The sequence below is a fragment of the Suncus etruscus genome, chromosome 13 (assembly GCF_024139225.1).
Source record: "Suncus etruscus isolate mSunEtr1 chromosome 13, mSunEtr1.pri.cur, whole genome shotgun sequence".
NCBI classification, from domain to species: Eukaryota; Metazoa; Chordata; class Mammalia; order Eulipotyphla; family Soricidae; genus Suncus; species Suncus etruscus.
The window spans coordinates 98,121,702-98,145,814 of NC_064860.1; the positions used below are offsets into that span (position 1 = coordinate 98,121,702).

General features: G+C 54.5%; 1 protein-coding gene across 2 annotated transcripts; it reads right to left on the reverse strand.

The window, feature by feature from the left end:
* Positions 1–3,480: 3,480 nt before the first annotated feature.
* Positions 3,481–11,425, reverse strand: U2AF1 (U2 small nuclear RNA auxiliary factor 1). Of its 2 annotated transcripts, none has more exons than XM_049785447.1 (8): positions 11,319–11,425; positions 9,206–9,293; positions 6,788–6,854; positions 4,428–4,477; positions 4,239–4,337; positions 4,020–4,153; positions 3,847–3,939; positions 3,481–3,756 (listed from the first exon to the last, which is right to left on the reverse strand). In XM_049785447.1, the coding sequence occupies exons 1-8, from the start codon at positions 11,360–11,362 to the stop codon at positions 3,615–3,617; spliced, it is 717 nt and encodes a 238-aa protein (XP_049641404.1). In that variant the 5' UTR covers positions 11,363–11,425; the 3' UTR covers positions 3,481–3,614. The 2 variants fall into 2 exon arrangements, with proteins under 2 accessions (XP_049641404.1, XP_049641405.1); XM_049785448.1 differs by lacking the exon at positions 6,788–6,854 and adding an exon at positions 7,571–7,637.
* Between the last annotated feature and the right edge of the window lie 12,688 nt (positions 11,426–24,113).

The window sequence follows — 24,113 nt, forward strand, 5'->3', positions numbered from 1 at the left end:
AATGTTCAGGGCTTTCTGTAGCCAGGAATCACTCCTGGTGGGTGCCGGGATGAACTCCTGCCCACCACATGCAAAGCAAACCCCTCCTCTCTGTAATATTGCTGTAGCCCCACAGTGGGTTATTAAAATAAACGATTAAAATCGTGTCCTCTGTCCTGTGTGCTGTGTCCTATATGCTCTGTGACACAAGAATCTCTCAGCTGCATTGACATTTCTTTTTTGATTGTTTTGGGCCACACCGGCAGTGCTCAGAGGTTACTCCTGGCTCTGTGCTCAGAAATTACTCCTGGCAGGCTCGGGGGACCCTATGCGATGCCGATGATGGAACTCAAGTAGGCCATGTGCAAGGCAAATGCCCTCCCTGCTATGCCATTGCTCCAGCCCTGCTGTGGCCTTTTGTGGGTGTCCCTGCAGAGCCGTCTGATATGGATGTCCCCCCGCCCATGTGGCCTCACCATGGGTGCGGGACAGGTGTGAGGGAAGTCGGCCAGCTGGTCAGCCTCGGGCCCGTCTGCTGAGAAACTTCCAGCTCAAGGGGCCGCAGGTAGAGACCTTGAGTTCCCGCTTTTGAGGCCAAAGAAGCCATGCCGGTTGGGGGAGCAAAGTTTGGGGAGCGCCCCCCTTCTGTCCTTTGCTCCTGGCAGGGGTGAGCTCAGCTCCCAGCTGAGGCGGCTGAGGAGCTGGTGGGCAGGGCAGGTCCAGTGTGGGGGAGTCACAGGGCCTGTGGGCAGGGGGTTCCATCTCCGCAGGGTTTGGCTGGGGGTGCTGAACCCAGCCAGCAGGAGGGAGGGTTCCCCAGGGTCTGCAGCAAATATTGGGGGGGGAGCCTGGGAGCTGGGGCAGGCTAGGTGCAGGGTTGGGTCCGAGCACCACAGTCACCCAAAGTCCAAGCCAGCCCAGCCCCTCATGAGCCCAAGACAACAAATAAGACAGCCTGTTCTGGCCACCCTGGGCCCCACTGAGCCCTGCAGAGGCCACTGAGGCACGGGCTGAGGGTGCTCCTGAGAAGGTCCCCCACATTGAGCTGTCCCAAGCCCATGTGACCTGCTACATTTTCTCTGGCCTCCACATTCGAGCACGGATCTTGGAGCTCAAGAGATGCCTTTGCCAGCTGTGGTGTCCCAGTCACACTTGATCAAGGTGTGTGTGGGGACAGAGGGGAGGGCGCTGGCTGCGTTTTGGAGAGCTGGGTTCAATCCCTGCTACCCCAGATGGCTGCTCAATATGCCAGGAGTGTGCCCTGAGCACCGTCATGAGTGATTTCTTTTTTGGGGGAGGGGGGTCACACCCAGCGGTGCTCAAGGGTTCCTCCTGGCTCTGCGCTCAGAAATTGCTCCTGGCAGACTCAGGGGACCACATGGGATGCCAAGAATCAAACCACTGTTTGAACCACTGTTTGTCCTGAGTTGGCCACGTGCAAGGCAAGTGCCCTACCGCTGTGCTATCTCTCCAGCCCCCAGGAGTTATTCCTGAGCACAGAGGCTGGCGTAACCCCTGAGCCCAGAGCCAGGAATAAATCCTGAGCACTGTCAGGAGTTAGCCCTGAGCACCTCGACCCCGACAAGCCTTGGGGGAGCTGGTCTCACTGGAAGGACAGGAACCCTGATGTGCCTGTGAGCAGGTCTGAGCTGGCTCTTCCTGTGGATAGAGACCATAAGGAGGCCCAAGGGACAGTAGTGCTTGGGGCCAGCACTCAGGACTCAGGGGCCGACCTGGGCACTGCCGGGCCATCTCCAGCCACTGTCTCTGGACCTGCTCGTGACAGAAAGGCTGCAGAAAGGAGTAGGGTCAGTGTCTGAGGCCACGGCACCCTCTCCTTCCCACACACAGTGCTCGCTGTTTCCAGGCATCATCCTGGGCGGTCTCTCATGGCTGGGTAGCCCTTCTCCAGGAAAGGCCTCAGTAACTGGCCTTAAACATCGCTGGAACCTTATATTTGGGGGGGGGGGTCGTTAGACCACACCCAGGGGTAATCAGGGGTTACTCCAGCCTCTGTGCTCAGGGACCTTCCTGTGGGGTTCATTGGACCCTATGGGATACCAGAGATCAGCTGCATGCAGGCAAATGCCTTCCCCACTATCACTGCTGGAACAGAACCCATTTTTGTTTTTTTTGGGCACTCGGGGGTTACTCCTGGCAGGCTCGGGGACCATATGGGATGTCGAGGACCGAAGCCAGCTCAGCTGCTGTCCTATCGCTCAAGTGCTTTTTGTCTAAGGGCCAAGCACAGAACGGGAGGGTGGCGTCAACCTCACGTAGAAGATCCGAGGCTCATGCCAGCACACCACAGAAGGGGATGCACAGGTCAGCCCCACCTGTGGGGTGGGTATGACAAGCAGCTGCTCGGCTGGGAGCTGGCAGGAGCCACAGCTGCCTCTGCCCCCCACCCCCACCAAGGCCCACGGCCCACTGTCTAGTGAACTGGGCTGCCAGGCCCACTGGCCACCATTCAGTGGTGTATCTGTCCCACTCAGGCCAAGTACACCAGACAGACGTTTCTCTAGGTATCTGTCCAAGAACACACTTTACAGACACTGCGGCCTCAGCACTATCATCTGGTTATTTTTCTGAGTTACACTGACAGCGCTCAGGGATTGATTACTCCTGGCTCTGCACTCAGAAATCGTTTCTGGCAGGCTTGGGAGACCATATGGGATGTCGGGATTCGAACCACCATCTGTCCTAGATCGACTGTGTGCAAGGCAAATGTGCTAGGCTACCCTGTGCTATCTCTGGCCCCTCTTTGGTTTTTTGTTTGGGGGCCACACCCAGTAGTGTTCAGGAATCCTGGCAATCCTGGAGGACCCTATGGGATGGTGGGGGTGGAACCCAGTTGGCCACATGTAAGGTAAGTGTCCTCCCCTCTGTGCTGATGCTCTGGCTCCCCCTTCTGGTTTTCTGCACCTCACCAGGTGCTTGGAGATCATCTTTAGTGGTGTTGGGGGAGCCTGGCGAGCTACTCGCCAGCAGACATCTCTCCAGCCTGGCACCCCCCATCCCTGTGTGATGAAAAGGTGAGAGGAGGGAGGGAGTCAGGGGGCAGGAGCTCCCAGGCCAGGGCACTGCTAGGTACAGGCTGAGGTCAAGCTCGCTCCTTTGGTCCAGAGGAAAAGATGAACGTCAGCTCATCCTAACGTTCCGTGGGCAAATTCAGTCACCAAAAACTCGACCAAGTTCCAACACGGCCTCACCATGCCTCGGTTCTTGGCGGACAGGGTCCCCAGGGTTGGTCCCCTCCACAGCACGCAATGGGAGTGGGGGTGGGAATAGGAGAGAAACAGAGGGAGGGGCCTCTGGGACAGGTGGGAGCATGTTGCCAACTCTGGGCACCTCTGCTCAAAGCTGGGGGTCAAAGAGGCCTCCAAAGTGATGGGTGAGGTGGCTCAGTGGACAGTTCTAGATAGAGCCAACCCAGACTCACATCCCAACCACCCCAAGAGGGGTGGACTCATCTATGTGGGTGTTGAGGAGCACACGGAACGAGTGTCACTACAAATTTTATTCAGAAACCCATCTTTTGTTTTTTTTTTGTTGTTTTTTAAAAAAATGCCCGTTATGAACCTGTGACCAATTGACTATGCCCCTTGCTAGCAGACCCGTAAAAAGGCTTCGGCTCAGAAGCGTCCCGAACGCTCCCGGTCTCTCGAGCGCCTCCGGTCACGCTCCCGACCACCACCGCCGCCACCGCCGCCACCACCACGTCCGCGGTCTCTGGACCTCGAGCGACGTTCCCGAGAACGGGACCTGGAGCGGTGCCTGCGGGAGGAGACAAGGGTGGCTCGCAGAGGCTCTTCCTGGCATCCAGACCAGCCAACGCCCCCTGCCCAGCCGCCCCACCCCACTTACTTCTTGCGACGGCGCCCGTACAGCTCTCGCCGCAGCTCCCTGGAGATGGGCTTCAGGTGCATGAAGTTGCAGAAGCCGCCCCGGGTACACTCGCTGGGAAGAACAGACACTGTGATGCTGTGGTCACTGGAGGCCCCCACTCAGTTCCCCCCAGCAGGTGCGACCACGCCTACCCCATCTCATATTGGCGGCAGCAGGCTTCCCGGAAGTCGGTCACGGGTGATAGCTCAGCGTGGATGGGCTGCCCGTTGAACCAGCGGTTGTTGAGGTCGATCACGGCCTTCTCGGCGTCCTCCTCCCGGCGAAACTGCGGGCCGGGTGAGCAGGCGTGACCTCAGGGCTGGAGACCACCCAGGCTGCCCCCAGATTCCAGGAACCCCAGCCCTGCCTACCTTGACATAGACGTTCCCCACAAGGTGGTCGCCGAGGTTGTCACACACGTTCATCTCCTCCACCTCGCCATACTTCTCCTCCATCTCTGTGAATACCTCCTGCGGGGGGAGGCAGGAGGCGGGCTCAGGGCACTGCCTGCGGGAGGGGAGCGGGAGAGGAAGGGGCACCCAGACCAGGCCCTGACTCACCTCGAAGAACTCGTCGTAGTGCTCCTGCATCTCCACATCGCTCACGGCACCTGCCAACGAGAGGGCACGGGTGAGAGAGGGCAGGCGGCGGGACCCACGCGCCAGCACACGGTGGCACCTGCTCGCTCGCTCTCTCGCTCGCTCAGTAGGGCACAGCTCAGGGCATCACGCGGAGAGCAGCCCTCCGCTCTCAAAGGCAAACCGGAAAAGTCCCAACACGCTTTCATCTGCATCAAAGGGCCACGTGTGTACGCCGAGGGGAGGAAAAGGCGACTCGGATTAAGCATCTGGACACGACTTTCTTCCTTCCCTTCAGGGTCTCCAATAAAGGTCAGGCAAGCACCATTCGCCTTCTGGCTGTTCTCCCCCTTTCGAGTTCAATTCAGTGAAACCTCAAGTCAGGGAAGTGACTGAGGGTGACGACCTCGCAGGGTGAGCCACACAAGGCGGCAGAACTTTCCAAAAGTAAAGCCCAAGGGCGAGCAGGCAGGGGCAGCACCACCCAGCCACTGGCCCCCAGCCGAGCGTGCCTGTCACCCATGGCAGCATTAAATGAGCTGCCACCTCCCCCACCCCACCCCCAAGTTCTCGGGGCCCCACCGGTCCAAGTCCAGGCCCAGGGTGTGGCAGAGCATCTCCCAGTCCCCCTTAAAAAAAAAAAAACACAAAAGCAACCAACCCTAATGTGGGCGGCTCCCGATTGTCTGAGCTTAGCCAACATGGCAGGGACGGATGTGCCAGCCCAAGCCTCTCTACACCCCCAGGGGAAGCATGATGATCCCTGACCCCCAACCACCCATCCTGCACCCAGAGAAGCATCTCGACTCCTATGAAAGAGGGAGAGGAGGGTTCTCCACATTTCAGACCCTTCGGAGAGCTCGGGATCCCAGTTCACGGGAAAACCCAACACCTAATGTACCAACCAGGCAGCCTTCTGGACAGCCTGGCAGGCTCAGCTGAAAAAAAAAAAAAAATCAACGGTGGGGAGCAAGAACATGGCCCTCCTGGCCACCACCAGGAGCCACACACATGCAAAGTCCCCAATGGAAGGGCCTAGACAGTGAGCTCCCAGGCCCGCTGTCCCCCCAGCCCCGAGTTCATCACAGTGACCAAGTGGGAGAGAACCGAGTGGTTACAGAGGCGTCTATGTCCTGGGAACTGACGGCAGTTCCAGAGGAAACATCACGGTTACTACAGAAGACTCAGAAGAGGACTGTGACCGGGCACCACCCAGCAGGGGGACAGACGGTCAGACAGATGGACAGAAGGGGCTGCGGAAGCAACAGGGACCAAGATACCACCCTGCGTGCCACCTGGTCACTAGGGCTCCTTTTCTTTGGTTGGTTTCTGGGTCACACCTGGAGGTGCTTGGGGCTCACCCTTAGCTCTAAACTGGAATCACTCCTGATGATGCTCGGGGGACTGAGCCCGGGCTGGCCACGTCCAAGGCAAATAAATGCCTTCCCCGCCATCCCTATTGCTGTGGTGACCGAGCACCCGAATACCCTGAGCCCTAAATAAGGGGTGCCGAGTGCAGCTGCCAGCACTTTATAGCACGCGCGCCACGGAGCACCGAGAAATGAAGACCGAGGGTGGGGGGCTGAGGGGAAGGAGATATGTGTCTGGAACCTGCCGTCAGGGAGGCACCCCTGGGCCCACAGTGGTGGCCCAGTCACCTGGACCCTGGCTTTCCTTTCCTTTCACCCTGACCAAGGCTGCCACAAAACTTCCTTTCCAAGCCCACAAACAGGGCTCCGAACACCAAAACCAGGCCGCCGAGGGCCGCTGAGTTAAGCCCCCACGGCCAGAGCGGACAGCTGGGTCAGGGTCCAAGGGTGGAGGATTCCAGGCCACGTGTGGCACCTCTGTCCCAGCGCCATGGAAGAGGCTGCTCCAGCACCCATGCCGACAAGACCCTGGGGCTTCCAGAGCTCCAAGGAACCAGCACCAGCCGCCAACTCAGTCTCAACCTACCCGAGGATTCAAACACAGTTGCAGGCTCTCAGCAAACGTGGCCTCAAACTCTCAGCACACGTTCCCCGCATCACCCCGGGGCCCAGAGCAGGCCTAGCGCCCGCCCAGGTCCTTTCCCAGACCTGGACGCTCAAGAGCCGTGGTGGGAGCTGGGCCGGCAAAGGGCCAGTGAGTGGGAATATGGGGGGGCCCAGGCGGGACGAAGACGCCTCCGCGGGGCAGCGTCTGACCGAGGGGACTGGACTGGGGCTGTGGCGTTCTGCTGCCAGAGCGGCCGCAGGCGGACACGGGTGAGTGGGGCCTGACACTAGGTGGCAGGCCCAGGGGCCGCCCCGAGCTGTGGCGCGCAAGCCCAGGGAACCAGGGAAGGAACTTGATGAACTTACAGCGCAAACCGTCAGCAGACTGGGAAGAGTTTTGAGGGTTACGGTAAATGTTCAAGAGGGCAATGGTCTGAAATACAAAACGCAACAACTTTATATTACGGAAAGAAAACGGCAACACTTCACCGGTCTCCTGTGGCGCTCGAGGGCTCCGGTGGCGGGGCTGAAAGAAGAGCAGGTTATTGTCGGGCTCCGACGGCAGCCTGCGCACCCTGGGCCTGAGCCGAGCCCTGACCCTGCGGGCCCACCAGATGCCAGTTCGTGTTTCTGTCCCTGCGCGGGCAAAAGCCGCCATTTCCACCAGCCCACTGGGGCTGGTGAGAGCCAACTCAGCTGGCCATGACCCTGAACGGTGGGGCGAGGACAGAAACACGAAGAGCATGTGGCTGGCAGTTTTCCCCTGCCTGCCTGTCTGCAGCGAGGTGGTGTTTGGTGGCCGTGGTGGACGAGCCCACGCTTCCGGGGCCACTTACCTTGGTGGGTCCTACACACGCCAGGCCTAAGATTTCTTAACCTCACAGAAACAAAGAACCCACTAAATACCGGGGGCTCGTCACCGTGAAACCAAAGATCGGCTGAGCGCGCTGGACTGTGGGCACACGCACGCGGACCCCGTTAGCAAAAGTCACCCGGGGGACCCGGGCAGCAGCTGGCCTAGGACGACGCCAAGTGTCAAGGTCTTGCTGTCGGCACCAAGGACTCCCCCGCTCGGAAGCCAGCGGGGTCTCAATTAAGAGCGGGTGCTGTACCCCCGGGGTCAAGGACCTTCTCCAACTCGGGACTTACAGTGTGAGCCGTCAGCCGTCTGCGCACTGTTTTGGGGGTTACGATAGATGTTTTGAATCAAGATGGTCTGCGGGGAAGAAAAAAAATAAAAAGGGGAAATTCTACTGGCTGCTGTGCACCGCTGAGACAACTGCAAGAGACGACTGGGCTGCCGGGGGGCTCCGCCAGGCTCTGGGCCCGCAGCCAGAAGTGCGTCTTCTGCAGAGCACCCCAAAACCGTCATATTATGGAAACAGAGTTCGAGCAGGGGCCTCGCCCAGTCAGCCAGCGACAGCGACCGCCGAGGGGGACTGCGGGAAGTGGTGCTGCCGGCGACAAGTCACACGGCCCAGGTTGGGGGGTGGTGGTGTCAGAGGCGCAGCCCGGCCAGGAGGCAGCTGTACAACGCACTGAGCGCCTTGGGCTCGCATGTCCAGGTCTAAGTGAGAGGGGGAGGTGTGTGTGTGAAGGGGGGGTCTCTGTTTACATAATACAACAGCTTAAAGCAGGTGCTCTTCCCCGGCTCCTCTAAGGGAAAATCCTTTTAACCCTGTTGCTTTAAACTGGATCAGGCAGACTCGAGACCTTACACTGTACCGCTCTTCTTAAAACCAAGTCGTCTGAAAGAACAAACCATGTTGAAGTTAGTAGCTGGCATGGCACAAGGCTCTCCAACGCCCACCTCACTGGAAGTAGCGGGAAAAGACCCCACACCGAGCAGTGCTCGGCCCCGGGTGGGGGCAATGAGGACAGGCCTTTGCCCACCTACAACCACCACCCCAAGCTGACCCCGGGGAACGGGCACCCCAGTGCCAACCACCAACAATGGCCCGACTTTGCTCGGCCTTCAGAGCAGTCAGCAGAGAGGCTGCTTGGCTGAAAAGCTGCCCAGCCCACAATACCCAAAGGCCCCTGGAGGGTTCACTCGGGTCACGGGGCATGAGGTGGGAGGTGGCAGCCAGGACCATGTGGACCCAGACCCAAAGCAGGAGCTCAAGTAAACCATTAGAATGGTACCCAGTTCCTAAGGCTAGAAGGACCCTTGGCCATGGCAGGCACCACCCAGTGTGGCCTTTGGCTCTCCTAGGAAAATTCAGGCTGTGGATCAAAGGACTAAAAAAATCAACCCGGCAACTCTGTCGAGAGAGGTCTGACGGCTGCGGCCTTGCCCAACTGGGCGGCAGCTTGAAAGCCAGGGAGAATGTCCTCACTCGGGGCATGGCAGTGCAGGGCTGGCTGAGACCCAGGAACCAGACAGAGCTTGCCCTCATCCCACAAGCTTCCTTCTGGAAACCATAGCTGACCCACTGACCACTGATCCCTTCTAGGGCAACCCCAAATTGACTGCCTTGCAATCAGACAAACAGGAAAGACAAGGACCCACCCCTGCTTGAAAGGAAGTGCCCAGCGAGTGGCCCTCTCAGTGACATGAGCCAACGGGCGCAGCAAGGGCAGCTCAAGGATGTGTGAATAGGCCCTCTCTGACCCCTTAGTCTAAACACGCTCCTCTAAGGTTAGACAGGAGCCAGGGGCCTCAGGCGTACCCACGCCTCCTCACAACCACCATGGGCACACACAAAGAAACCAGGAGCTGGCCCTCCAGAAACCCCAATTTCAATCATTTGTGTGAAGCCAGAATGTAAAAGAGCAACAAACCTGGCTGAAGGTCGGCTTATTGTGCAAGCGAGAGCATCTGTCTCCATGGCGACACGCTCCGATTTTGAAATAGAAGGAGCAGTTGACTCTGAAACATAAGAGGGGCTGGTTATCCTGCGGCCACCCTCACTCAGACATGCACCACTGCCCCTGTGCCTGCACAAGACCGGCTGACCTAGCCTTGGGGGGGAAGGTGCGCTTCAGGTTTGCCTTTATCAGGACAAGCTGAAAATGGAACCCAGTACCTCCCTGACTTGGGTCACTTTGCTGCTTCACAGGAGACACAAAGCCCTGGCCCCTTCTGTCCCCATCCCAGGTACCCAGCTGAGCTGCCTTGTCCAAACCAGGCCAAACAGGCCATGCAAAAAAGAGCCAATACTTATGCTCTCCTTCACCTCACTTTGTCTTCTCTGACCCAGAACCTGAACTTAACACCTCTCAGGGGCCAGAGAATTAGCAAAGTGGAAGGGTGTTTGCCTTGCACGCAGCTGATTAGAACAGACGGTGGTTTGAATCCCGGCATCCCGTATGGTTCCCCGGGTCTGCCAGGAACGATTTCTGAGTGCAGAGCCAGGAGGAGCCCCTGAGGGCCACCTGGTGAACCACCCCCATATACCTCTCAGTGAACCCGCCCCCAGTGAGGGCAAGACCACGGTGGCAGCTACCCCCGAGGGGTCTCAGGAACATGGGAAGGCCTGTCTGTGTTCATGACATTGTAGCCACAGTTTGAAACAGAAATGGGATTCCAGTTTCTGCTCTGCCCGCCCCCCAACAGATGAGCAGAAACTGTCCAGAAACACCTGACATTCGTGTGCCTGATGGCCTTGCATGCAGAGATTGGGGTTCGATCCCCGGCCTTCTATAGGATCCCATCTGCTAGAAGGGAATCCTGCATAAGCAATCCCTGAATTATCTCAGGAGTAAGTTCTGAGCACTTATGGGTAGACAGAACGAAACAAAGCCAAAAGTGTTCCCTAACATGCTCAGGTCACCCACCCGAAACACCGGACAGGACAGAATCCGTTTCTGATCTGGACCTGCGGTGATGACAAGAAACCTAAAAAGTAAGGTTTCTGGGGGCCGGAGAGATAGCATGGAGGTAGGGCATTTGCCTCACATGCAGAAGGGCTGTGGTTCGAATCCCGGCATCCCATCTGGTTCCCCCGAGCCTGCCAGGAGCGATTTCTGAACATAGGGACAGGGGTAACCCCTGAGTGCTGCCGGGTGTGACCCAAAAACGAAAACAAAACAAGGCAAGGTCTTGACTTAACGGCACAAGGCCCGGACTCAAAAGGACTGCAACGATCAAGCAGCTGCCAGTGACCCAGAGAGGCCACAGAGGATGCGAGGAGGCGGCCTGGCGTGGGTTCTGTTCTCTCTCTCCCAAGTCCCTCAAAAAGGCCTCCTCGATATCCGGCTAAAGTGAGCCTACTCTCCAAAGTGCTAAACTGCAACGCCTGCGGCTGCTCCAGAGGAGGACCTAGACAAAATAAAGGCCGGTCCGTGCGCGAGCGGGCCTAGGAGGCGAAGCCGCCCGCCTGTGTGGCCGGTGCTTGCTTTGGTGGTGGTGGTGGTGATGGGAAGCAAACGCAGAATCACGCATCGTGCTTCCACGAAACACGGCTCTGTTCTCCTTCCACTGGGAGGAAGCAAAGATGAGACAGAACCGAGAGAGCCCCGTTGTCATTCCTGAACGGGAGTCGCAGGCCTGGGGGCAGGAAGTTGGGGGCCGGCTGTCCGGGGAGGGGCCCCCAAACCTCTCCCTCCCCGGACCCCACGCCCCAACGGGTCGGGCGCAGCACGCGGGGAGACGGCTGGGGGCCCGGGAAGGTCCCGCGCGCCCCAGCGAGATCGTGTGCGGGATCGGGGGCCCGAGCTGGGGGGCTGGGGAGGTTTGGGGGCGCTCCGCCTCTCTGGGGCGTCTCGGCCCGCTGGCGGCCTCCCAGGCGGCTGCAACGACCCGGTGCTGCCCCTTACGTCCGAGCCGCGCGGCCCAAGCGGGACTAGGCCGCGCCGCGCCCCGCGAGGCCGGCGAGCCCGCAAGCCGCTCCCGGCCGCCCCCACGCCGCCGCCCGCGCCCCGAGCCCGCTCCCGCGCCGCCGCCGCCGCTCACTTGTCTTTCTCGGTGCCGAAGATGGACGCCAAGTACTCCGCCATCTTCCCGCCGCCGCCAGCTCCACCTGCCCGCCGCCCGCTGCGACGTCACCCAAGCGCGACGACGCCTCGGCGCGCGCGTGTGGACGTCACTCGCGCGCGCCCGGATAGAGCCGCCGCCGCCCAATCAGGAGCGACGTCCGGGACGCGTAGGGCCGGGCTGGCCGCGCGCCGCCACGCCCCCCGGCTCTCCCAGAAGCCCCCGCGCTCCCCGCCTGGCGCCTCTAGCGCCCTCTGCCGGCGGACGCTCACCTCGCACCACCGCCCGGCCAATGCTGCTTCCCCTGCCTAGAGTGTTTGCAGGCCCGCCCCAGGCTGCAAAGGTGTTGGCCCCCTTGGGCTTTGACACCCCTTGACAGCACCTTCATTGAAACTCTGGTGCTCTCGATCCCATCTTTCTTTTTCTTTCCTTTTTTTTGATTTTTATTTTGACCAAAGTGGATTACAAATCTTTCACAGTAATTTTTTAGGTACATATTGACATTCGATCAGCGGCACTCTCACCACCAATATTGTCCTCCCTCCATCCGTCTGGTGCTCTTGATCCCATCTTTCTTTTGTTGGTTTGTTTCTTGGGTCTTGTTTTGTGTTTTTGCTTTGTGAACCACACCCTGCGGTGCTCAGGGGTTCCTCCTGGCTCTGCACTCAGGCCTCACTCCTGGCTGAGCTCAGGGGACCCTAAGGGATGCTGGGGATCAAACCTGGGTCAAGTTTGTGCAAGGCAAATACTTTCCCCACTGCGCTATAACACATCGCTATCGCTATCGCTTTTTATGACAAATTGTTGAAACTAAGTGACTTCTCACCCTGCAGGCCTCTTATCTGGGTGTGCCCGGCTGTGGCCTTATCCAGAGGGCCAGTTTCATGCCCCCCCCCCCCCGTGGCCATAAGGTCTGTGTCCTGCTTTTCTGTGTCCACATCGCTGTAGGTCAGCTTCTAGAAGGAGGGGCCAGAGAGAGTTCAGTGGGCGGTTTGAGCCTGGCACTGCACTTGGTCCTCAGACCCAGCAGGAGTTATCCCTGAGCCCAGCCAGGAGGGAGGAAGGCAGTGGTCATGTCCCTGCGACCATGAGTGGGTGCAGCACTAGCAGGACCAGGCTGGGGCACCTTTAGTGTCCAGTGATTTGTCTCAGTGCTGGCGGCTCTAGAGCCACATGAGCCCACCATCTTTCCAGAGAACGTCTGACAGGGCCCCCAGTTCCTGTAACATCTGAGTTCTCAGCTCCTGCTCCCCTAACTCAGAGACACCAGGAACTAACCATGTAACCAATTATCATCCTTTCACCCATCCATAGACCCACCCAACACCCATCCATTCAAATACCCACCTAACCACCCATCATCCATTCATCCACTCACTATCCACCCACCCATAGCCCAACCATTCAATCACCCATCCACTCATCTAGCCATCTAGCCAGACAGACAGCCCTCCCCCATCCATCTTCCATCCATCCATCCACCCACCTAGTCACTCATCCATTCATTCACTCACCGTCCACCTTCCCATAGCCCAACCATCCATCCACCCATCCACTCATTCATCTAGCCATCCATCCACCTATCAGTCTGCCATCCATCCACCCACCCACTCACCTAGCCACCCATCATCCATCCATAGTCCACTCAGCTAGCCACCCACCCATCCATCCGTCCATCTATCCATCCATACATCCTTCCATACATACATCTACCCTGTATCCATCCACCATCCTCCCACCCACCATCATCTCTTTACCCATCTTCCCCCACCCCCCCACCATCCATCCCTCTAGCATCTGATTATTGGGGAAGTGTTGAATTACTGGTTGGTCCCACCCTAATCAGTATTCATACTCCACCCTAGGGTATGAACTGGTGATGGGATTACTGGATTCTTTTCTACTTGGTATTCCTTCTTAGGTTGTGGCCTGGTTCTTGAGAATCAAAGCATGAGTTTCAGGAAAAATGGGGGCTCATTTCTCTGGTCTTCCTCCACTAAGCTGCTTTCCTTCTAAAAAGCAGAAGGCTTGTGTGGTGGAATTCCTGGCCTGAGTGCTGAAATTCCTGAACCTGTTCTTGCAGCTTTTCACTGTAAGGATTATTTCCTACATGAACGTTTGCTTCCACACCCTTGTCTCGGCAGATCCTAGTTTTGGAGCCTGGCGGTCCAGTTATAGGGAAGCATCTGAGCAGCTTCTGTGGTGGCTGCCGACTGAGTGACTATCCTCAGTTCAGGAGCTCCCCAGCCATGTGCCTCTTGCCTCTTCGTGGGTGTCCTCTCCCCATCCTGCCTCATGGGTCAGTTGACATTGGGGGGCACATGATTGGGGTGTTCTGGGCTTTTTGGCCTATTAAAGACCAAGAGGCTAAGACAGAAGGAGGGAAAAGGCGGGATGGGCTGGAAACACGGAGCATGTTTATCTGTTTGCCCCACATAGTCCCTTCAGACACGCCCTTCACCCTCAGTCTGTGAGGGACTCCCCTGACACTGAGACCCTCAGCCAGGAGCAAAGAGTGTGGTTTTCCTCCATCCAAAGGTCCTGAAAGAAGAGTAAACCAAGCACGCGGACAGTGGGCTCAGCCTCCCAGATGAGCTTATTTCTGTCCTTTCTTATTTTCTTCCTTCCTTCTTTCTTTCTTTTCCCTTTTCCTTCTATTCTTTCTTTGGGGGGGCCACACCCGGCGGCGCTCAGGGGTTTCTCCTGGCTCTGCTCAGAAATTGCTCCTGGCAGGCACGGGGGACCATATATGGCAGGGGTCTCAAACTCAATTTACCTGGGGGCCACAGGAGGCAAAGTCGGGGTGAGGCAGGGCCGCATAAGGGATTTCACACACACACACACACACACACACACACACACACACACACACACAAAAAAAAAAAAAGGCCTCAAATGTCATTATTAACAGTTTTAATTATTTCTTCTGAACATGAATAGAACATTGAGTGAACATCATGAGCAGTTCTTCTGAACATGGCATCTTTTTTTTTTTTTTGGTTTTTGGGCCACACCCGGCATTGCTCAGGGGTTACTCTTGGCTGTCTGCTCAGAAATAGCTCCTGGCAGGCATGGGGGACCATATGGGACACCGGGATTCGAACCAACTACCTTTGGTCCTGGATCGGCTGCTTGCAAGGCAAACGCCGCTGTGCTATCTCTCCGGGCCCTGAACATGGCATCTTTTGCCTATTCCTTGTTTCCAGAGACTTGACAGCACTTCTCACAAATCTGAACCATATTTGGCTTTAGAGAGGAAGCAGTTGAGACCCTCAGTATGGCTTGAAGATGATCATCATTAAGTCTAGACCTGTACTTTGACTTATTGAAGTTGAATGTGGAGAATAACTTTTCACACAAATATGTGCTCCCAAAAAGGCACACGGTGCACTGGAACATTTGGGAAAGCTCAGGGAAGCTGGGGGGCAATTCTCTCAAAAATTGCCCATGCATGTCTGCTTTTCCACTAATCTTCCTGAACTTGGCTTTGAGATCAGAATTGCATTGCAGACCAATGAGCTCCATTTGAAGCACAGGAGGGGCATCTTGCACATCAAAGGAAAAGGGGTCCACAAAAATTTGGAAAGTGGCTCTGTGCTTTTTGAAGTCTGCAAATCTGTGATCAAATTCTTTCTCTAGCTTAAAAATAGCATCAACATATTTCTCACCACTGAATGGTATGCCTGCATCCACAAATTCCTTGCATGCTGGGAAATGCCAAAGGTTTGTTTGAGAGAGCTGGGATTTCCATAACACAAGTTTTGTGGAGAATGCTCTCACGTTGTCATAGGCAGCACTGATAAGCTGCCCCGGGTCTTGTAACATCTTGTTTAGTACATTCAGCTTATGTGTGATGTCAACAAGAAAAGCTAAGTTCATGAGCCATTTGTGATCACTCAACTCAGAAACAGCATTCCCATCCTTCTCCATGAAGGCATTCACTTCTCTCAACTCAAAAATTTTTTTCAGGACATTTTCCCTGCTGAGCCAACGTGCCTCGGTGAAATAGAGCACATCTCCATATTCTGACTCCCTTTCCTCTAAAAAAGCACAGAACCTCCTGTACTTTAAGCCCCTGGATCTGATTTGATTGATGCATTTCACAACAATAGACATCACATTGTCACACGGCAGGCATTTACTGCAAAGGGTCTGCTGATGGATAATGCAGTGAAGAGTAATGGCCTTCTCTACACCCTCCTCTTCAAGTTTTTTTTGAACAAGTGCCACCAGTCCATTTTTCCTCCCTGTCTTTGATGGCACTCCATCGGTTATTATTATTCCAACAAACCTCTTCCATGGGAAACCTGCATTCTCTCTCTCTCTCTCTCTCTCTCTCTCTCTCTCTCTCTCTCTCTCTCTCTCTCTCTCTCTCTCTCTCTCTTTTGGTTTTTGGGCCACACCCTACGGTGCTCAGGGGTTACTCCTGGCTGTCTGCTCAGAAATAGCTCCTGGCAGGCACGGGGGACCATTTGGGACACCGGGATTCGAACCAACCACCTTTGGTCCTGGATCAGCTGCTTGCAAGGCAAAAGCCGCTGTGCTATCGATACTCCGGGCCCAAACCTGATTCTCAATGGCATCACACAGATGGCGAAATATCTCATTAGCAGTGGTCTGGCCATGCATTGGAATTATTGTGAGCAGCTTCTCTGTCAATTCAAAATCGCAATCAACACACGGACATAAATTGTGAGCTGCACAGTGTCTGTTATATCTGTGCCCTTGTCAAGAGCAACTGAGTATGCATCAAATCATTTGGCTTTCTCACACAGTTGATGATAATGACATGTCAGAAATGCGCTCTGCCACAGTGTTGGCAGAAAGGCTGATTTTGCTAAACTGACCTTTCTTATCCGGACAGATAATACTTGCAGCCTGTAACATGCATTTTTTTTTTCAAATGAATTTAATTTTTTCTAGTCCCCAAAAAGGGGAAATATCTAAATTTTAAAAATGGAAAAAAAGACATTAAAAAAGTCAGCCCCCTCCTTTAGCAATAAATATTGAAATGATATATACACATAAGGTTCAGGCAAGAGGCAACAGGAATCTCAAAGACTTTGTAACATGCATTTTTTAACAAACTCTCCTTCTGAATGGTTTCCCTGCCTTAGCAATCATCTCACTAACCATGTAACTAGCTTCGACTGATGCAACATTCTCTTTGGTTGCTTTCTTGAAGAAATCTTGTTGCCTCATTAGACATGCTTTAAGACTGGCAACCCGCTTGGCTCTCTCATTTCTTTGATATTTTGTACATTCCTCAGCATGTTTAGTTGAATAATGGTGTTTCAAGTTGTATTTCTTGTGCACTGCAACTTTCTCTGAGCAAATAAGACATGTGGGGATGTCCCTGTGCTCAACAAAGAAATACTGCATCTCCTTTTCCTGAAATTGTCAGTGCTCGTCATCAATCTTTCTCTTCACTGCAGGCTTTGATGAAGTCATGATGAAGGTATGACAAAATCTAATTCTGGGGCCCAGAGAGATAGCACAGTGGCGTTTGCCTTGCAAGCAGCTGATCCAGGACCAAACGTAGTTGGTTCGAATCCCGGTGTCCCATATGGTCCCCCGTGCCTGCCAGGAGCTATTTCCTTTTACTTTTTTTGTGGTTTTTGGGTCACACCCGGCAGTACTCAGGGGTTACTCCTGGCTCCATGCTCAGAAATTGCTCCTGGCAGGCACGGGGACCATATGGGACGCCGGGATCTGAACCGATGACCTTCTGCATGGAAGGCAAACGCCTTACCTCCATGCTATCTCTCCGGCCCAGGAGCTATTTCTGAGCAGACAGCCAGGAGTAACCCCTGAGCACCGCCAGGTGTGGCCCCAAAAACCAAAAAAAAAAAAAAAAAAAAAAAAAAAAATCGCAAAAAAATCGCATTAAACATTTGCATACCCCAAACGAAACTGCTCGTGGTATGCAAATGTTCAATGCAATTTTTTTCTTTTTTTTTTTTTTTTTTTTTTTGGTTTTTGGGCCACACCCGGTAACGCTCAGGGGTTACTCCTGGCTATGCGCTCAGAAGTCGCTCCTGGCTTGGGGGACCATATGGGACGCCGGGGGATCGAACCGCGGTCCGTCTCCTAGGCTAGCGCAGGTAAGGCAGGCACCTTACCTCCAGCGCCACCGCCCGGCCCCGATTTTTTCTTACTAATGCAATTTTTATTGTGATTATTCGGTAAGCAAATAATCACAAATACTGCAATATTTGAAGGCCGGCACAGGCAACAAAATGTTGTATGAGGGCCACAAATGGCCTGCAGGCCACGAGTTTGAGACCCCTGATATATGGGATGCCAGTATTCGAACTACCATCCTTCTACATGCAAGGTCCTACCGCTATGCTATCTCTCCAGCCCCCTATTCTTTTTTTCTTGCTTGTTGTCTTTCTTCTCTTTTTCTTGCATTCTTTCTCTTTTTTCTTTTTCTTTCTTTGTTCCTTTGTATTTTTTTTTGTTTGTTTGTTTTTGGGCCACACCCTACGGTGCTCAGGGGTTACTCCTGGCTGTCTGCTCAGAAATAGCTCCTGGCAGGCACGGGGGACCATATGGGACACCGGGATTCGCACCAACCACCTTAGGTCCTGGATCGGCTGCTTGCAAGGCAAACACCGCTGTGCTATCTCTCTGGGCCCACCTTTGTATTTTTTGCTTTTTCTTTTTTATTTCATTCTTTCTCAGTCTTTCTCTTTTTTCCTTTCTTTCTCTTTCCTTTCCCCTGTTCTTTCTTTTGCTTTCTCCCTTTATTTACCTTTTTTTGTTTTGTTTTGGGGTCACACTCAGCAGCACTCAGGGGTTACTTCTGGCTGGCTCTATGCTCAGAAATCGCTTCTGGCAGGCTCGGGGGACCATATGGGATGCCAGGATTTGAACCATAGTCCTTCTGCATGCAAGGCAAATGCTCTACCTCCATGCTATCTCTCCAGCCTCCTTTTTCTCTTTTGTTTTCTTGCTTTATTTCCTTTTCTTTCTTGCTTTCTTTTCTTTTTATTTTTCTCTTTTTCTTTCCTTTTCTTTTTCTTTCTTTCCTTCTTTCTTTCTTTCTTTCTTTCTTTTTTTTTTTTTTTTTTTTTTTTTTTGTTTTTGGGCCACACCCAGCGGTGCTCAGGGGTTACTCCTGGCTGTGTGCTCAGAAATAGCTTCTGGCAGGCACGGGGTACCATATGGGACACCGGGATTCAAACCAACCACCTTTGGTCCTGGATCGGCTGCTTGCAAGGCAAACACCGCTGTGCTATCTCTCCGGGCCCCTCCTTCTTTCTTTTAATTTCTTTTTCTTTCTTGCTCACTCTTGCTTGCTTGCTTTCTCTCTTTCTCCTTCCTTCCATCCATCCTTCCTTTCTTTCTTTTTTCTTTTCTTTTCTTTCTTCTTTTCTTTCTTTCTTTCTTTTTTTTTTTAGGTAGGTCACACCCAGTGGCAGCGCTTAGGGATTACTCCTGGCTGTGTGCTCAGAAATTGCTCCTGGCAGAAATGGGGGACCATATGGCATGCCAGGATTCGAACCAACATCAGTGCTGGGTTGGCCGTTTGCAAAGCAAATGCCCTACTGCTGTGCTATCTCCCAGCCCCTTGCCTTTGTTCCTTCTTTTTTTTTTTTTTTTATTATCTCGTTTCTTTTTGCTATTTTCTTCTCATTTTCTTCCATCTTTCTCTTTTTCTTTATTTTTCTTTCATTTTCCTCTTTTTCATTTTTGCTCTTTCCTTCTTTATTTTTACTTTCTTCCATTTTTGCTCTTTCTCTTTTTTCATTCTTTCTCTTTCTTTCCTTTTATTTCCCTAATTCTTTCTCTTCCTTTTATTTATTTCTTCCTTTCTTTTTCTTTCTCTCTTCTCTTTCTTTCATTCTTTCTCTCTTTTCTTTCACTTTCTTTTTTTCTTTCCTTTTCTAGGGGGCCACATCCAGTATTATTCAGGGGTTACTCATGGCTCTGTACTCAGAAATTGCTCCTTGCAGTCTCAGGGGACCATATGGGATGTCGGGGATTGAACCTATGTCCATCTTAGATCAGCCACATGCAAAGCAAATGCCCTACCTCTATGCTATCACACTGTGCCCCTGTCTTGTTTCTTAACCGCCTCTGGCACCCCCGCCCTAACCCTTTCCCACTCCCATGGTCACATCCTTCTTAATCCTTCTGCTCTGTGCCACAGCCTGTGTGTTTCTGAAACACTCCCAGTCCAAGAAAAGAAGAGCAGGGGGTTGGGGTCCTGGGTTTTGTACTTACTAGAGTCACTGCAGTGGGAGAGCTGCAGTGGCCCCTGCAGGGTGAGGTAGGTGCTATAGGGGAGGGTGGCAGGAGCCCCTGTGTGGCAGGGCAGGCTGTGAACATTGAGCCGGTTTGTCCTGGCATGTGGGGGCCGCCCCCTGCTAGCATTGTCTTGGGTCCCAGCTCAGAGGTCAGGGACAGTCCTATCGGTAAGACGTGTGTCCATGGTGCGAAACGGCTCTCCTCCTAGTGATGGCATGGGTTCGATCTCAACGTCCTTGAGGTTTCCAGGCCCGGCCATGCTGACTCAAACCTGGCCCAGGGCTGAGCCCCTCCTGTAGGAAAGTGGCTACTGTTCTCTGTACTTGGCTCCTTGATCTGGAGTCCTCAGAGGGACTCCAGCCTGCCCACCACTCCCAGGTACCAGGGCAGCTGCACCCCAGTACACTCAGTTCTTGGTACCAAACCAACAGTGGCGGAAAGACAGACACGACATTGAGGGCAAAATCCACAGACTCAGCAGGAACCTAAGAGCAGGACGGGCCGAGCTCAGACAGTGCCAGACGCTGAGGCAGCGAAGGGAAGAGACAATAGGCAGAAGCTTAGAATGGAATGGCTGAACCCCACCACAGACCTACCCATGACAACTCTAACCTCAACACTAACCCAAACCTAACCCTAACCTAACCTTAACCCTAAGCCTAAATTCCAACCCTATATAACTTCAATCCTAATCCCAAACCCAACCCTAACCCAATCCCAAAGTCACTATAGGAAGATGTTGGAATGCGGCCCAGCCCCATGTGTACCCCCCCAGATTGCACCCCGACCTTTTGCCTTTCCGGGGCTCCCAGTAGGGCCTGGCCCCTCCCCCATGGGGCTTTAGGTAGCTCCAATCAGAAACTGATTGTCTCAGCAGAACATTCTCCCTTTGGCATCTGCAACCCCACGGGATGGGCACCTGCACAATCCCCTCATGAGACAGCAGGCAGAGGCCCGAGCAGAGATGAGGAGTACTGCCCCGCCTATCAGGGGGCCTCGGGTTCTGAAGAGCCATCAATGGGCACAGTGACCCCTCCCCTGCCAGGGCCACGTAGCAGCTGTCGAAACCCTCAGCCCCACCGAGCCCTGCCAAATCCCCTCCTTACCTAGTGCCACCCCTGACGGTCACAGGAATGGTGATGCCTGCATTGCCCCTTGGGGGACAGAGGTCTTCTCCAAGCCAGGGGGCTTCAGGCTTTGTGTGTGTGTGTGTGTGTGTGTGTGTGTGTGTGTGTGTGTGTGTGTGTGTGTGTGTAGCGGGGAGATTCTGTTCTGTGTGTGTCCCCAGGCTGGGTAGCAGGGAGCTGAGAGGAGCTGCTGTTCATGGGTGGTGTCAGCAGGGGGCGGTGTCTGGGGAGCCCAGATATTTCACAGGGGGAAAGGGGTGTCAAGGGTCAGTCTGAGGGGCCAGAGAGATAGCATGGATGTAAAGCGTTTGCCTTTCATGCATAAGGTCATCGGTTGAATCCCGGTGTCCCATATGGTCCCCATGCCTGCCAGGAGCAATTTTTGAGCATGGAGCCAGGAGTAACCCCTGAGCACTGCCTGGTGTGCCCCCCCAAAAAACCACACTCAAAAAAAAAAGTCAGTCTGAGGGGCCGGAACAATGTTGCAAGCAGTAGGGCGTTTGCCTTGCATGCGGCTGACACAGGACGGACCTGGGTTACATCTCAAGCGTCCCATATGGTCCCCCAAACCAGGAGCGATTACTGAGCACATAGCCAGTTGTGACCACTGAGCATCACCTGGTGTGGCAAAGAAAGAAAGAAAGGAAGGAAGGAAGGAAGAAGGAAGGAAGGAAGGAAGGAAGGAAGGAAGGAAGGAAGGAAGGAAGGAAGGAAGGAAGGAAGGAAGGAAGGAAGGACGAAAGAAAGAAGGAAGGAAGGAAGAGGAAGGAAGGAAGGAAGGAAGGAAGGAAGGAAGGAAGGGAAGAAGAAAGGAAGAAAGAAAGAAAGAAAGAAAGAAAGAAAGAAAGAAGAAAGAAAGAAAGAAAGAAAGAAAGTAAGAAAGAAAGAAAGAAAGAAAGAAAGAAAGAAAGAAAAAAGAAAGAGAAGAAAGAAAGAGAAAGAAAGAAAGAAAGAAAGAAAGAAAGAAAGAAAGAAAGAAAGAAAGAAAGAAAGAAAGAAAGAAAGAAAGAAAGAAAGAAAGAAAGAAAGAAAGAAAGAAAGAAAGAAAGAAAGAAAGAAAGAAAGAGAAAAGGAGAGGTGGCGCTCGAGGTAAGGTGTCTGCCTTGCAAGCACTAGCCAAGGAAGGTCCATGGTTCAATCCCCCTGGGTCTCATATGGTCCCCCCAAGCCAGGGGCAATTTCTGAGTGCTTAGCCAGGAGTAACCCCTGAGCATCAAATGGGTGTGGCCCCCCAAAAAAAGAAAAGAAAAGAAAATTAAAGTCAGTTTGAGGTACAAAGAGGTGCAAAGAGGGGCCGGAGAGATAGCGGCGTTTGCCTTGCAAGCAGCCAACCCAGGACCTAAGGTGGTAAGTTCGAGTCCCTGATGTCCCATATGGTCCCCCATGCCTGCCAGGAACTATTTCTGAGCAGATAGCCAGGAGTAACCCCTGAGCACCGCCAGGTGTGGCCCAGGGAGTGGGGGGCCCAGCCAGGCCTCTCAGAGGACCCAGGGCTGGGCCATGAATGTAGACTACACCTCGTCTCCCCACAAACCCCTCCAGCCCCAAAGCAAGATGTGGTGTTTCTGGCTCCCCCATGCTGTATGTAGGGCTCATTTCTCTCTCTCTCTCTCTCTCTCTCTCTCTCTCTCTCTCTCTCTCTCTCTCTCTCTCTCTCTCTCTCTCTCTCTCTCTCTCTCTCTCTCTGGTTTTTGGGTCACATCTGGTGGTGCTCAGGGGTTCCTCCTGGCTTTGTGTTCAAAATCACTCCCGGCAGACTTAGGATGCCCCTACAGGAAGATGGGGATCAAACCTGAGTGGCCTTCCCTCTGTGCTTCGTTCTAGATAGACCCTGGACTCACCCCTTTTTGCCTCATAAAACCAGAGGGTGTCAGTCTGGGGGGGGTGTGGGTGTCTCTGTGCCTCAGTTTCCTCACTGTGCACACAAAGCCCCTGCCAGACAGAGTCCCCCTCCCCCTGTGGGTGTCTAGCCCTGCAGGAATTGGGCGATGAGCCATGTGACTCCTGCTGACCAGGCAGGTCCTGCTAATGCCGCCTGCCCCCTCTGTATCCCACCCCCCCTCTATATAAGGATCCGTGGACCCGCCTGCCAGTCTGTGGTCATGATTGTCATCATCCAGCACCCCGGGATGAGGCGTTCTTGGGGCCATGGGGCCCCCGGCCGGCTTTTGGGACGACTTTTCATCGAGGGACTCTGGGAGTGGGGCGAGCTCGGTTCCCCCCTTGGCTGGGAGCTGCGCTCAGGCATGTCCGAGGTGAGCCCTGCCTGTGCCCCAACTCCGCTCTCAGCCTGTCCATTGACCTCTGCACCTCTACTCAGCCCTGTCCTCCTCCAACCCCTTCTCCACTGCGACCCTGTGTGGTGTGGGAGTCCCAGACCCCGACTCGCTCCTGCTGCTGCAGCTTCAGAAATGGGGGAGAGGGGAGGCTGCTCCCAGACCCTCCCCGGGCTCCAGGCTGGATGCTGGGTGCCCAAGACAGAGGCTAAAGGGGTGCAAGGGAACCCACCTGTGTATTAGAGTGACTGTGTGTGAATGTGTTTGTGTGTGTGTGTGTGTGTGTGTGTGTGTGTGTGTGTGTGTGTGTGTGTGTAAGAGAGAGAAAGAGAGAGAGAGAGATTCTGTGGGTTCTTGTTCTACTAGGAACACTATTTCCAGAACTACAGGGACACCAAGGACACTGACTTGTGCCAAGGACCCTGTCCAGACAGACACACAGACAGACCCCCACCAAACAATCAGCCCTTAACCTGCCTCTAACCCCCTTTCCATGCCCCACCCCATTCAGGTCCAGAGCGAGCACGACAGCTTTGCCATCTGCCTGGACGTGAGCCCCTTTCATCCAGAAGAGCTTACCGTCCGGGTGCGGGGTGACTTCCTGGAGATCCAGGGGTGTCATGGGGACAGGCAAGTGAGTGGCCACAGGTCTGTGTCCTGGGCAGCTCTGGGGTTCCAGGTCCCTGGTGGGGACGTTTGAGAGCCTGGGGAACCAGGGAGGTGCTGGGCCATGGCAGGATATGCAGGGCCTGAGTTGGGAGACAATAGGGCAGAACACTTCCTCCTGCCACGTCCCCAAGCTGGGCTGTACCCCTGACATCCCCCAACTCCCATGCCCAGGATGCCCATGGCTGTGTCTCCCGGGAATTCTGTCACCGATACCAGCTGCCCCCAGATGTGGACCAGATGGCGCTGACCTGCTCGTTGGGCTTCGATGGGATGCTCACTTGCTCCGGCCCCAAGGTGGCAGCAGGGAAGACCCAGGGCCCGGTGCTGAGCTCTGTCTCCATCTCAGGGGGCCAGGAAGAGGTCCCCAGTTCTGCTCTCTCCTCCTGAGCTTGGCCCGGCCCCAGCCTGACTGCTCCCTCTACCCACTGCACTTGGCCGAAGTGAGC

What these genes read in the sequence shown, in the direction of transcription:
- U2AF1 (XM_049785447.1), bottom strand. Translation starts at nt 11,362, where the DNA reads ATGGCGGAGTACTTGGCGTCCATCTTCGGCACCGAGAAAGACAA. An exon ending in ATAAGCCGACCTTCAGCCAG is followed by an intron (nt 6,855 to 9,205) that starts GTTTGTTGCTCT and finishes TTTGTATTTCAG; the next exon opens with ACCATTGCCCTCTTGAACAT. An exon ending in TACGGGCGCCGTCGCAAGAA is followed by an intron (nt 3,757 to 3,846) that starts GTAAGTGGGGTG and finishes CTCCTCCCGCAG; the next exon opens with GCACCGCTCCAGGTCCCGTT.